This window comes from Lactuca virosa, chromosome 7 (assembly GCF_052849685.1).
Source record: "Lactuca virosa cultivar CGN04683 chromosome 7, Lactuca_virosa_CGN04683_v6, whole genome shotgun sequence".
Taxonomy (NCBI): Eukaryota; Viridiplantae; Streptophyta; class Magnoliopsida; order Asterales; family Asteraceae; genus Lactuca; species Lactuca virosa.
In genome coordinates, this window is record NC_136432.1 from 13,517,191 (window position 1) to 13,531,663 (window position 14,473).

The window sequence follows — 14,473 nt, forward strand, 5'->3', positions numbered from 1 at the left end:
TATAACTTTTTAAACCATATAACCATTAAATCTTTTATACACATTTTTGATTATTTGTAACACCAAATTTACTACTATATATTTATATATAACTTATGATAATTTTATAAACATTTTTGACATAAATACTTATCTTTATTTATTTATTTATAAATGAAAACGGGGCGTTACAATTCTCCCCTACTTGGAATGATTTCGCCTCGAAATCCTTATAAAAAGAACTCGGGATAATTCTTTTTCATTTCATCTTCTGGTTCCCAAGTCCATTCTGTTCCACGTCGGTGCTGCCATTGTACTTTAACAATTACTATTTCCTTGTTGCGTAATGTCTTTATTTTTCGATCTATAATGGCAACAGGCTTTTCAATGTAGTTAAGTCTGTTATCTACCTGAATATCGTCAAGTGGCACAATATAGGTTTCTTCTGCCATACACTTTCTTAATTGCGACACATGAAATGTGTTGTGTATCTGATTTAATTGTTCTGGTAGCTCTAAGCGATATGCTACCTTCCCAACTCGTGCAATAACTTTATATGGACTAATGAATCTAGGTCCCAATTTTCCTCTTTTCATTAATACAGCTCCTAATCCGCGATAAGATGCATCACAATAGACAGTCATATCATCGACTCCTTCTGGTAGAGTTAGGATTGGTGCTTCACATAACTTTTGCCTTAAGATCTCAAAAGCTACTTGTTGTTCATTACCCCATTCAAACAATTCATTCTTTTTCGTCAATTTGGTTAATGGTACTGCGATTTTGGAAAAATCTTGGATAAATCTACGATAGTATCCAGCCAAACCAAGAAAACTTCTAATTTCTGTAGGGGTCTTTGGAACTTCCCACTTCATTACTGCATCAACCTTGGCCGTGTCAACTTTAATACCATTCTGATTGATAATATGTCCTAAGAATTGGACTTCTCGTAACCAAAATTCACATTTTGAAAATTTGGCATACAACTTCTCGCGCCTCAGTACTGTCAATACTTCTCGTAGATGATATTCATGCTCTTCTTTGTTCTTTGAGTACACAAGAATGTCGTCAATAAACACAATCACTGATTTGTCAAGCATGGGTCGACAAACTCGGTTCATTAAATCCATGAACACTGCTGGTGCATTTGTAAGTCCAAATGGCATTACAATGAATTCGTAATGTCCATATCTTGTTCGGAATGCTGTCTTGTGTATATCTTCCTCCTTAACTCTCATCTGATGGTATCCAGATCGAAGGTCGATCTTGGAAAACCAAGATGCTCCCTGCAACTGATCGAAAAGGTCGTCGATTCTTGGTAGAGGATACTTATTCTTTATAGTGACTTTGTTAAGTTCTCTGTAGTCAATGCACATCCTGAATGATCCGTCTTTCTTCTTGACAAACAGTATTGGTGCGCCCCATGGAGAACTACTTGGACGTATGAACTCCTTCTTTATCAATTCCTGCAGTTGAGCAGACAGTTCTTGCATCTCAGGGGGTGCAAGTCTATATGGTGTCTTGGCTATTGGTGCTGCTCCGGGAGTAAGGTCGATCCCAAACTCTACTTGTCTTTTTGGAGGAATACCGGGTAAATCTTCAGGAAACACGTCGGTATATTCTTGAACTACTGGCACATTGGAAATTACTGTCTTCTTTTCTGGTTTACCATCTAGTGTATAAACCAAATATCCAGTACATCCATGCTGTATGTACTTCCGTACTCTTGCTGCTGAACAGATAGATGTCATGTTCCTTCTTCCTTCCCCTTGAATGATTAGTTCTCCCCTACTTGGGGTTTGAACTCGGACTCGATGTCTTCTACAGTCGATCAAGGCATGATGCTTTTCTAACCAGTCCATCCCTATAACGATGTTGATTTCTTTCATCGGAATTGGAATGAGGTCGATCTTGAACTTCACATCGGATATTACTAATACACAACCTTTATATACATGATGTGTTGTTATCGTCTTATCATCGGCTATCTCTACTTCTAATTCTCTATCTAACTTTTCTAGTTTAACAATTATATTCTTGCTATATGCTAAAGACACAAAAGAGCGACTTGCTCCAGTATCAAACAGAACTAGTGCTGGTTTTGAATTAATGAGGAAGGTACCTGCAACTACGTTTGGTTCATCTTGTGCTTGCTCAACGGTGAGCTGGAAAGCTCTACCTTGAACTCTTGGGGCTTCATTTCTTGTTCCTGTTCTCCCATCAGTGATCCTCAGAGTAGATGGAGCTGGAGTTTGAACCGTACCTTGAGCCAACAAAGGACAATTTGGCTTAATATGCCCATACTGATTGCAATTGTAGCATATTTTCAACTTTTCTGGACAATCTCTACTCATGTGCCCACTTTTTCCACACTTGAAACATACTCCCATTCCCATACGACATTCTCCTGGATGATTCTTCCCACATTTATCACACTTGGGATGGTTCTTCTTGCCTTCAGTTTGGTTATTGGTTTGTTTGAACTTCTTGTTTGGTTCTTGAACGTGTACCTGCTTTCTCTTCTTGTCTTGAGTCTCCATATCCAGCTCCTTGAGTCTTGCTATTTCTGTCATGTTTTTGAATGTCTTGCAGTTAGAGGTTACAACAACCTCTCTGATCCTGGGCTTGAGTATCTTAACATAACGATTCATCTTCATCTTTTCCGTGGCCACAAATTCTTGACAAAAGATTGATTTTTCCAGAAATTTATCGGTGATTTCATTGACCGATTCCGTTGTTTGCTCCATAGATAGAAACTCTTCAGTTATTCTATCTATTTCTACCACTGTAGCATACTCATCTTGAAAGAGTATTTTGAATTCTGCCCAAGTCATGTTCTCTATTTCAGCTTCCTTAAGCTTCTTCATGGTTAACTCCCACCAATCATTCGCCGTTCCTCGTAATTGGTTTGCTGCAAATCGAACTTTTGCTTCTGGCTGACAAAAACAAGTACGAAAAGCATTCTCTATCTCTGATATCCAGCGCATGCTGACCAGAGGGTCCTTCTTTCCATGGAACAATGGTGGTTTGGTAGCTGCAAAATCCTGATACTTGCATTTCTTGAGTTGACCAGATGCTGCCATCTTATTATCAATGATTTTTAACAAATCAGTCTTTACTTGCTCGAATAACTCTGGGAGAAATTCTTGAATTGCTACTCTTATTTCAGACACAACTAGCTCCCTAACATTGACATCTTCATGTTGATTTTCATTTCCATTTCCACTTCCATTTCCATTTCCACTTCCATTTCTTGTAACCACCATCTTTCTGATAACCATAATATAATAAATTATATATATATATATATATATATATATATATATATATATATATATATATATGTATATATATATATATATATATATATATATATATATGTGATACTCATGTATGTAGTTATTATAAAAATATTTACTGTTTTACTACAGTAATTCTGAAATATTTACTGTTTTACTCCAGTAATCCTGAAACATCTACTGTTTAACTACAGTAGTTAATCATGTATGTCATATAATAATCATAGTAATAACATTTACTAGTATATAATATATAGCATAACATTTTTACCGTCAACAGTAAAAATTACACATATAACATGTTTACACATAATTACCGTCAATAGTAAATAATGGTAAATAATGGTAATATTATTTATCATAATATCTTCACATGAACTTGTTTTATAATAACTACATACATGAGTATCACATATAGAATAGTAAAACTCACCTTAGTCGCAGAACAGCAACACGGACGTTTGTTTTCTCGAGTTTATTCACTTAACAGCCTCTCGGGATTTATCTTCTCGATTATCAAGACTATAATTTACACTTGTTGTTCTTTCCCAAATGAAGGAAAATTACCTCTCTATTTATAGGTAAAAATGTTGATTATTTTATTCATGACCTAATTTCTCCATTATTATTATTTTATGATTTCTTTTACTTTTGGCCTAATTCTGGCACTCAATACCGCACCTAGAACTATTGGACCCGACTCCATCTTGAAGGAAATCGAGTCAGCTTTCCAATGCCACCCGCCGCCACTCGCCGCCACGCGCCGCCAATCGCCACTTTTCCGGCCGGTGGTCGGCTGCCGGATTTCATTTCGAGATTTTTGTTCAAATGTAAAGTTTATAAAAATGGAGTTTTATAAAAGATAGGTTATTATTTGATTATAACAATCTACTTTGATTTGAAGTTTAATTAGAGAATTCAAGTTTGATTCTTTTAATTTAATTAGAGCATTATACTTTGATTTTATTTTAATATGGTATCATAATTTACTTTGATTATAGTTATAACGTTGTACAATACTATGTTGCTATTAACGTCAAGTTATATCGTATTGCATGGGTTTTGATCCTATTAGCGTCAAGTAATCTTGAGTAGGGTTTATTAAATTTCCAATTGGGTTGGGTTGACCCGAATCCATTTTAGGCGGATGTCACAGTCTCCCCTACTTTAGGAAATTTCGTCCCGAAATTTAAGAAGAGAGTACCTTAAGAGAAAAGTTGTGGGTATTTGGTACGCATATGATCCTCACGCTCCCATGTATACTCAGGTCCACATGCCGACTGCCACCTGACCTTAACCAGGGGAATGCGACTTCTTTTGAGTTGCTTTTCCTTTCGGTCGGCAATTTCCAAGGGTTTCTCGGTAAATTGCATTGTCTCGTCGATTTGGATATCCTCGAGAGGAACATGAAGGTTCTCGTCTGCTAAACACTTCTTGAGGTTGGCTATATGAAATACTGGGTGAACTTTCTTAAGCTCTGTTGGTAGATCCAACTCGTAGGCTACTGGTCCGATCCTTTTTATGATCTTAAACGGGCCTACGTAGCGTGTTCTCTACTAAAATTTGATTACTCACCAACTCTCGTAGTTGACCTGTTTTTACCCATGGTGCAGATTTGAAGAATGAAGAATGATGAAAAATAGGTTGCGCCTTAGAAATCCACAAGACAATTTAAATTTGATGTAATAAATGTTGTTCGTATTTGGATATGTATTTGTATGTTGTGGATCTTGTTTGCATACTTAGTACTTAATTGAATCTAATCATATTATAACATAGTTGTCATGAGACTTTGAACAATATATCACGCCTTGATCGATTCCGACAAGGATCGGGGTGTGACAGATTGTGTGTATAAAAGATTTAATGGTTATATGGTTTAAAAAGTTATAATTACATTTAAATATGAAAGTAAAAATATATTTATTTTTAGCTAAAGTGATCTAAATGAAAGTTGTAGTACTCGGAAATACCTACGCATGAAAAAAAATACGTCGAAAACGGAGCTCGTATGAAGAAGTTATGAATTTTTGAAGTTTGAACAAAAATCTCGAAATGAAATCCGGCAGCCGACCACCGGCCGGAAAAGTGGCGATTGGCGGCGCGTGGCGGCGAGTGGCGGCGAGTGGCTGGTGCCATTGGAAAGCTGACTCGATTTCCTTCAAGATGGAGTCGGGTCCAATAGTTCTAGGTGCGGTATTGAGTGCCAGAATTAGGCCAAAAGTAAAAGAAATCATAAAATAATAATAATGGAGAAATTAGGTCATGAATAAAATAATCAACATTTTTACCTATAAATAGAGAGGTAATTTTCCTTCATTTGGGAAAGAACAACAAGTGTAAATTATAGTCTTGATAATCGAGAAGATAAATCCCGAGAGGCTGTTAAGTGAATAAACTCGAGAAAACAAACGTTCGTGTTGCTGTTCTGCGACTAATGTGAGTTTTACTATTCTATATGTGATACTCATGTATGTAGTTATTATAAAACAAGTTCATGTGAAGATATTATGATAAATAATATTTACCATTATTTACCATTATTTACTATTGACGGTAATTATGTGTAAACATGTTATATGTGTAATTTTTACTGTTGACGGTAAAAATGTTATGCTATATATTATATACTAGTAAATGTTATTACTATGATTATTATATGACATACATGATTAACTACTGTAGTTAAACAGTAGATGTTTCAGGATTACTGTAGTAAAACAGTAAATATTTCAGAATTACTGTAGTAAAACAGTAAATATTTTTATAATGATTATATGCATGTGGTAAAATATATAGATTGTGAACTCACTAAGCGTTGGCTTATCAGATACTATTAACATTTTTACAGGACCCTCTGGGGTAAACAAGGGGAAGAATCCAGCTTGACTATCGTGGCAACCGCATTACTCTTGAAAATTATGGATAAAAGTCTTCCGCTGTTTATTTCAATAAATCATGTTATATGTAATAAAGTTTAAACCTGGATTTATTTGTGTTTATTTAAAACTCTTTAAATGTCATTATATTATAAATGAAGTTTTATTAATATTCAAATGGGGACCAAATCAGATATTTTATTACTGTAGTAAATATTTATTTACCGCAGTAAAAAAAAAAAAAAAAAAAAAAAAAAAAAAAAGTGTTACAAGTTGGTATCATTTGAATATTAATAAAACTTCATTTATAATATAATGACATTTAAAGAGTTTTAAATAAACACAAATAAATCCAGGTTTAAACTTTATTACATAAAACATGATTTATTGAAATAAACAGCGGAAAACTTTTATCCATAATTTTCAAGAGTAATGTGGTTGCCACGATAGTCAAGCTGGATTCTTCCCCTTGTTTACCCCAGAGGGTCCTGTAAAAATGTTAATAGTATCTGATAAGCCAACGCTTAGTGAGTTCACAATCTATACATTTTACCACATGCATATAATCATTATAAAAATATTTACTGTTTTACTACAGTAATTCTGAAATATTTACTGTTTTACTACAGTAATCCTGAAACATCTACTGTTTAACTACAGTAGTTAATCATGTATGTCATATAATAATCATAGTAATAACATTTACTAGTATATAATATATAGCATAACATTTTTACCGTCAACAGTAAAAATTACACATATAACATGTTTACACATAATTACCGTCAATAGTAAATAATGGTAAATAATGGTAAATATTATTTATCATTATATCTTCACATGAACTTGTTTTATAATAACTACATACATGAGTATCACATATAGAATAGTAAAACTCACCTTAGTCGCAGAACAGCAACACGAACGTTTGTTTTCTCGAGTTTATTCACTTAACAGCCTCTCGGGATTTATCTTCTCGATTATCAAGACTATAATTTACACTTGTTGTTCTTTCCCAAATGAAGGAAAATTACCTCTCTATTTATAGGTAAAAATGTTGATTATTTTATTCATGACCTAATTTCTCCATTATTATTATTTTATGATTTCTTTTACTTTTGGCCTAATTCTGGCACTCAATACCGCACCTAGAACTATTGGACCCGACTCCATCTTGAAGGAAATCGAGTCAGCTTTCCAATGGCACCAGCCACTCGCCGCCACGCGCCGCCAATCGCCACTTTTCCGGCCGGTGGTCGGCTGCCGGATTTCATTTCGAGATTTTTGTTCAAACTTCAAAAATTCATAACTTCTTCATACGAGCTCCGTTTTCGACGTATTTTTTTTTCATGCGTAGGTATTTCCGAGTACTACAACTTTCATTTAGATCACTTTAGCTAAAAATAAATATATTTTTACTTTCATATTTAAATGTAATTATAACTTTTTAAACCATATAACCATTAAATCTTTTATACACATTTTTGATTATTTGTAACACCAAATTTACTACTATATATTTATATATAACTTATGATAATTTTATAAACATTTTTGACATAAATACTTATCTTTATTTATTTATTTATAAATGAAAACGGGGCGTTACAATTCTCCCCTACTTGGAATGATTTCGCCTCGAAATCCTTATAAAAAGAACTCGGGATAATTCTTTTTCATTTCATCTTCTGGTTCCCAAGTCCATTCTGTTCCACGTCGGTGCTGCCATTGTACTTTAACAATTACTATTTCCTTGTTGCGTAATGTCTTTATTTTTCGATCTATAATGGCAACAGGCTTTTCAATGTAGTTAAGTCTGTTATCTACCTGAATATCGTCAAGTGGCACAATATAGGTTTCTTCTGCCATACACTTTCTTAATTGCGACACATGAAATGTGTTGTGTATCTGATTTAATTGTTCTGGTAGCTCTAAGCGATATGCTACCTTCCCAACTCGTGCAATAACTTTATATGGACCAATGAATCTAGGTCCCAATTTTCCTCTTTTCCTGAATCGGATGATTCCCTTCCATGGTGACACTTTTAGTAATACAAAATCTCCAACTTGAAATTCTAAGTCGGATCGTCTCTTATCTGCATAACTCTTTTGGCGGCTTTGAGCTGTCTTCAGTCTTTCCCTGACCATCTGAATATTCTCTGTTGTCTTTTGAACTATCTCAGTACTACCGAGTACTCTTTGTCCCACTTCACCCCAACAAATAGGTGTCCTACACTTTCTTCCATATAACATTTCATAAGGAGGCATGCCAATGCTTGCATGATAACTGTTGTTATATGAGAATTCTGCTAATGGAAGATAAGTATCCCAACTACCTCCAAAGTCAATCACACAAGCTCTCAGCATGTCTTCGAGTGTCTGAATGGTTCGTTCACTTTGCCCATCTGTTTGAGGATGGTAAGCTGTACTAAACTTTAATCTAGTACCCAAATCTTCATGAAACTTCTTCCAAAAACGTGACGTAAATCTGGTGTCTCTATCTGAAATTACCGATACTGGTACTCCGTGTCTTGACACCACTTCCTTGACATAAATGTCAGCTAATTGTTCCGAAGAGGAACTTTCTTTGATTGCAACAAAGTGAGCGCTCTTTGTTAACCTATCAACAATAACCCAGATAGTATCAACACATCTCGGGGTTTTGGGCAATTTAGTGATAAAATCCATGGTGATGTGCTCCCATATCCAAACTGGTATCTCCAAAGGCTGAAGCTTACCATGCGGTTTCTGATGCTCGGCCTTTACTTTTAAACATGTCAAGCATTTTTCTACATAATTTGCTACATGTCTTTTCATTGATGGCCACCAGTATCCTTCCTTAAGATCTTTGTACATCTTGTTAGCACCTGGGTGAATAGAAAACTTTGACTTGTGCGCTTCTTCTAAAAGAACTTGTCTATTTCCACCGATGTATGGAATCCATACACGGTTGTATCGAGTCAACAATCCTTGACTGTTTTCGATAAGATTTGCAATTTGTCCTTTAATTCGTTCTTTCCCTTGATTTTCTTCCTTTATTGCTTCAACTTGAGCTTGCCTGATCATATCTATCAGTGATGTAACCATAGTTACTTCCATACATGATGCTTGAATAGTTGCACAAATTGCCTTTCTGCTAAGCGCGTCCGCAACGATATTTGCTTTACCCGGGTGGTAAAGTATTTCACAATCATAATCTTTCAAAACATCTAACCACCTCCTTTGTCTCATATTCAAGTTCTGTTGATCCATAAGGTACTTTAAACTCTTATGATCAGTGAAAATGGTACACTTCACTCCATAAAGGTAGTGTCTCCATATCTTTAGAGAAAAAACTACAGATGCAAGCTCTAAATCATGTGTTGGGTAATTGGCTTCATGTGGTTTCAGTTGCCTTGATGCATATGCTATCACCTTTCCTCTTTGCATTAATACAGCTCCTAATCCGCGATAAGATGCATCACAATAGACAGTCATATCATCGACTCCTTCTGGTAGAGTTAGGATTGGTGCTTCACATAACTTTTGCCTTAAGATCTCAAAAGCTACTTGTTGTTCATTACCCCATTCAAACAATTCATTCTTTTTCGTCAATTTGGTTAATGGTACTGCGATTTTGGAAAAATCTTGGATAAATCTACGATAGTATCCAGCCAAACCAAGAAAACTTCTAATTTCTGTAGGGGTCTTTGGAACTTCCCACTTCATTACTGCATCAACCTTGGCCGTGTCAACTTTAATACCATTCTGATTGATAATATGTCCTAAGAATTGGACTTCTCGTAACCAAAATTCACATTTTGAAAATTTGGCATACAACTTCTCGCGCCTCAGTACTGTCAATACTTCTCGTAGATGATATTCATGCTCTTCTTTGTTCTTTGAGTACACAAGAATGTCGTCAATAAACACAATCACTGATTTGTCAAGCATGGGTCGACAAACTCGGTTCATTAAATCCATGAACACTGCTGGTGCATTTGTAAGTCCAAATGGCATTACAATGAATTCGTAATGTCCATATCTTGTTCGGAATGCTGTCTTGTGTATATCTTCCTCCTTAACTCTCATCTGATGGTATCCAGATCGAAGGTCGATCTTGGAAAACCAAGATGCTCCCTGCAACTGATCGAAAAGGTCGTCGATTCTTGGTAGAGGATACTTATTCTTTATAGTGACTTTGTTAAGTTCTCTGTAGTCAATGCACATCCTGAATGATCCGTCTTTCTTCTTGACAAACAGTATTGGTGCGCCCCATGGAGAACTACTTGGACGTATGAACTCCTTCTTTATCAATTCCTGCAGTTGAGCAGACAGTTCTTGCATCTCAGGGGGTGCAAGTCTATATGGTGTCTTGGCTATTGGTGCTGCTCCGGGAGTAAGGTCGATCCCAAACTCTACTTGTCTTTTTGGAGGAATACCGGGTAAATCTTCAGGAAACACGTCGGTATATTCTTGAACTACTGGCACATTGGAAATTACTGTCTTCTTTTCTGGTTTACCATCTAGTGTATAAACCAAATATCCAGTACATCCATGATGTATGTACTTCCGTACTCTTGCTGCTGAACAGATAGATGTCATGTTCCTTCTTCCTTCCCCTTGAATGATTAGTTCTCCCCTACTTGGGGTTTGAACTCGGACTCGATGTCTTCTACAGTCGATCAAGGCATGATGCTTTTCTAACCAGTCCATCCCTATAACGATGTTGATTTCTTTCATCGGAATTGGAATGAGGTCGATCTTGAACTTCACATCGGATATTACTAATACACAACCTTTATATACATGATGTGTTGTTATCGTCTTATCATCGGCTATCTCTACTTCTAATTCTCTATCTAACTTTTCTAGTTTAACAATTATATTCTTGCTATATGCTAAAGACACAAAAGAGCGACTTGCTCCAGTATCAAACAGAACTAGTGCTGGTTTTGAATTAATGAGGAAGGTACCTGCAACTACGTTTGGTTCATCTTGTGCTTGCTCAACGGTGAGCTGGAAAGCTCTACCTTGAACTCTTGGGGCTTCATTTCTTGTTCCTGTTCTCCCATCAGTGATCCTCAGAGTAGATGGAGCTGGAGTTTGAACCGTACCTTGAGCCAACAAAGGACAATTTGGCTTAATATGCCCATACTGATTGCAATTGTAGCATATTTTCAACTTTTATGGACAATCTCTACTCATGTGCCCACTTTTTCCACACTTGAAACATACTCCCATTCCCATACGACATTCTCCTGGATGATTCTTCCCACATTTATCACACTTGGGATGGTTCTTCTTGCCTTCAGTTTGGTTATTGGTTTGTTTGAACTTCTTGTTTGGTTCTTGAACGTGTACCTGCTTTCTCTTCTTGTCTTGAGTCTCCATATCCAGCTCCTTGAGTCTTGCTATTTCTGTCATGTCTTTGAATTTCTTGCAGTTAGAGGTTACAACAACCTCTCTGATCCTGGGCTTGAGTATCTTAACATAACGATTCATCTTCATCTTTTCCGTGGCCACAAATTCTTGACAAAAGATTGATTTTTCCAGAAATTTATCGGTGATTTCATTGACCGATTCCGTTGTTTGCTCCATAGATAGAAACTCTTCAGTTATTCTATCTATTTCTACCACTGTAACATACTCATCTTGAAAGAGTATTTTGAATTCTGCCCAAGTCATGTTCTCTATTTCAGCTTCCTTAAGCTTCTTCATGGTTAACTCCCACCAATCATTCGCCGTTCCTCGTAATTGGTTTGCTGCAAATCGAACTTTTGCTTCTGGCTGACAAAAACAAGTACGAAAAGCATTCTCTATCTCTGATATCCAGCGCATGCTGACCAGAGGGTCCTTCTTTCCATGGAACAATGGTGGTTTGGTAGCTGCAAAATCCTGATACTTGCATTTCTTGAGTTGACCAGATGCTGCCATCTTATTATCAATGATTTTTAACAAATCAGTCTTTACTTGCTCGAATAACTCTGGGAGAAATTCTTGAATTGCTACTCTTATTTCAGACGCAACTAGCTCCCTAACATTGACATCTTCATGTTGATTTTCATTTCCATTTCCACTTCCATTTCCATTTCCACTTCCATTTCTTGTAACCACCATCTTTCTGATAACCATAATATAATAAATTATATATATATATATATATATATATATATATATATATATATGTGATACTCATGTATGTAGTTATTATAAAAATATTTACTGTTTTACTACAGTAATTCTGAAATATTTACTGTTTTACTCCAGTAATCCTGAAACATCTACTGTTTAACTACAGTAGTTAATCATGTATGTCATATAATAATCATAGTAATAACATTTACTAGTATATAATATATAGCATAACATTTTTACCGTCAACAGTAAAAATTACACATATAACATGTTTACACATAATTACCGTCAATAGTAAATAATGGTAAATAATGGTAAATATTATTTATCATAATATCTTCACATGAACTTGTTTTATAATAACTACATACATGAGTATCACATATAGAATAGTAAAACTCACCTTAGTCGCAGAACAGCAACACGAACGTTTGTTTTCTCGAGTTTATTCACTTAACAGCCTCTCGGGATTTATCTTCTCGATTATCAAGACTATAATTTACACTTGTTGTTCTTTCCCAAATGAAGGAAAATTACCTCTCTATTTATAGGTAAAAATGTTGATTATTTTATTCATGACCTAATTTCTCCATTATTATTATTTTATGATTTCTTTTACTTTTGGCCTAATTCTGGCACTCAATACCGCACCTAGAACTATTGGACCCGACTCCATCTTGAAGGAAATCGAGTCAGCTTTCCAATGGCACCAGCCACTCGCCGCCACTCGCCGCCACGCGCCGCCAATCGCCACTTTTCCGGCCGGTGGTCGGCTGCCGGATTTCATTTCGAGATTTTTGTTCAAATGTAAAGTTTATAAAAATGGAGTTTTATAAAAGATAGGTTATTATTTGATTATAACAATCTACTTTGATTTGAAGTTTAATTAGAGAATTCAAGTTTGATTCTTTTAATTTAATTAGAGCATTATACTTTGATTTTATTTTAATATGGTATCATAATTTACTTTGATTATAGTTATAACGTTGTACAATACTATGTTGCTATTAACGTCAAGTTATATCGTATTGCATGGGTTTTGATCCTATTAGCGTCAAGTAATCTTGAGTAGGGTTTATTAAATTTCCAATTGGGTTGGGTTGACCCGAATCCATTTTAGGCGGATGTCACAGTCTCCCCTACTTTAGGAAATTTCGTCCCGAAATTTAAGAAGAGAGTACCTTAAGAGAAAAGTTGTGGGTATTTGGTACGCATATGATCCTCACGCTCCCATGTATACTCAGGTCCACATGCCGACTGCCACCTGACCTTAACCAGGGGAATGCGACTTCTTTTGAGTTGCTTTTCCTTTCGGTCGGCAATTTCCAAGGGTTTCTCGGTAAATTGCATTGTCTCGTCGATTTGGATATCCTCGAGAGGAACATGAAGGTTCTCGTCTGCTAAACACTTCTTGAGGTTGGCTATATGAAATACTGGGTGAACTTTCTTAAGCTCTGTTGGTAGATCCAACTCGTAGGCTACTGGTCCGATCCTTTTTATGATCTTAAACGGGCCTACGTAGCGTGTTCTCTACTAAAATTTGATTACTCACCAACTCTCGTAGTTGACCTGTTTTTACCCATGGTGCAGATTTGAAGAATGAAGAATGATGAAAAATAGGTTGCGCCTTAGAAATCCACAAGACAATTTAAATTTGATGTAATAAATGTTGTTCGTATTTGGATATGTATTTGTATGTTGTGGATCTTGTTTGCATACTTAGTACTTAATTGAATCTAATCATATTATAACATAGTTGTCATGAGACTTTGAACAATATATCACGCCTTGATCGATTCCGACAAGGATCGGGGTGTGACAGATTGTGTGTATAAAAGATTTAATGGTTATATGGTTTAAAAAGTTATAATTACATTTAAATATGAAAGTAAAAATATATTTATTTTTAGCTAAAGTGATCTAAATGAAAGTTGTAGTACTCGGAAATACCTACGCATGAAAAAAAATACGTCGAAAACGGAGCTCGTATGAAGAAGTTATGAATTTTTGAAGTTTGAACAAAAATCTCGAAATGAAATCCGGCAGCCGACCACCGGCCGGAAAAGTGGCGATTGGCGGCGCGTGGCGGCGAGTGGCGGCGAGTGGCTGGTGCCATTGGAAAGCTGACTCGATTTCCTTCAAGATGGAGTCGGGTCCAATAGTTCTAGGTGCGGTATTGAGTGCCAGAATTAGGCCAAA

At 35.8% G+C, this 14,473-nt stretch overlaps 1 protein-coding gene across 1 annotated transcript; it reads right to left on the minus strand.

The window, feature by feature from the left end:
* Nucleotides 1-209: 209 nt before the first annotated feature.
* On the minus strand, nt 210-3,245 carry LOC145126413 (uncharacterized). Its single transcript, XM_079061786.1, has 2 exons — nt 1,415-3,245; nt 210-910 (listed from the first exon to the last, which is right to left on the minus strand). Exons 1-2 carry the CDS (start codon nt 3,243-3,245, stop codon nt 210-212), a joined length of 2,532 nt encoding a protein of 843 aa, XP_078917912.1.
* Nucleotides 3,246-14,473: the final 11,228 nt, after the last annotated feature.

Bases quoted from the DNA above. Each gene is read 5' to 3' on its own strand.
- LOC145126413 (XM_079061786.1), bottom strand. From the start codon at position 3,245: ATGGTGGTTACAAGAAATGGAAGTGGAAATGGAAATGGAAGTGGAAAT. The intron at 911-1,414 runs GTAGTTCTCCAT...TCCAATTCTTAG, and splicing joins GAAGGAGTTCATACGTCCAA to GACATATTATCAATCAGAAT.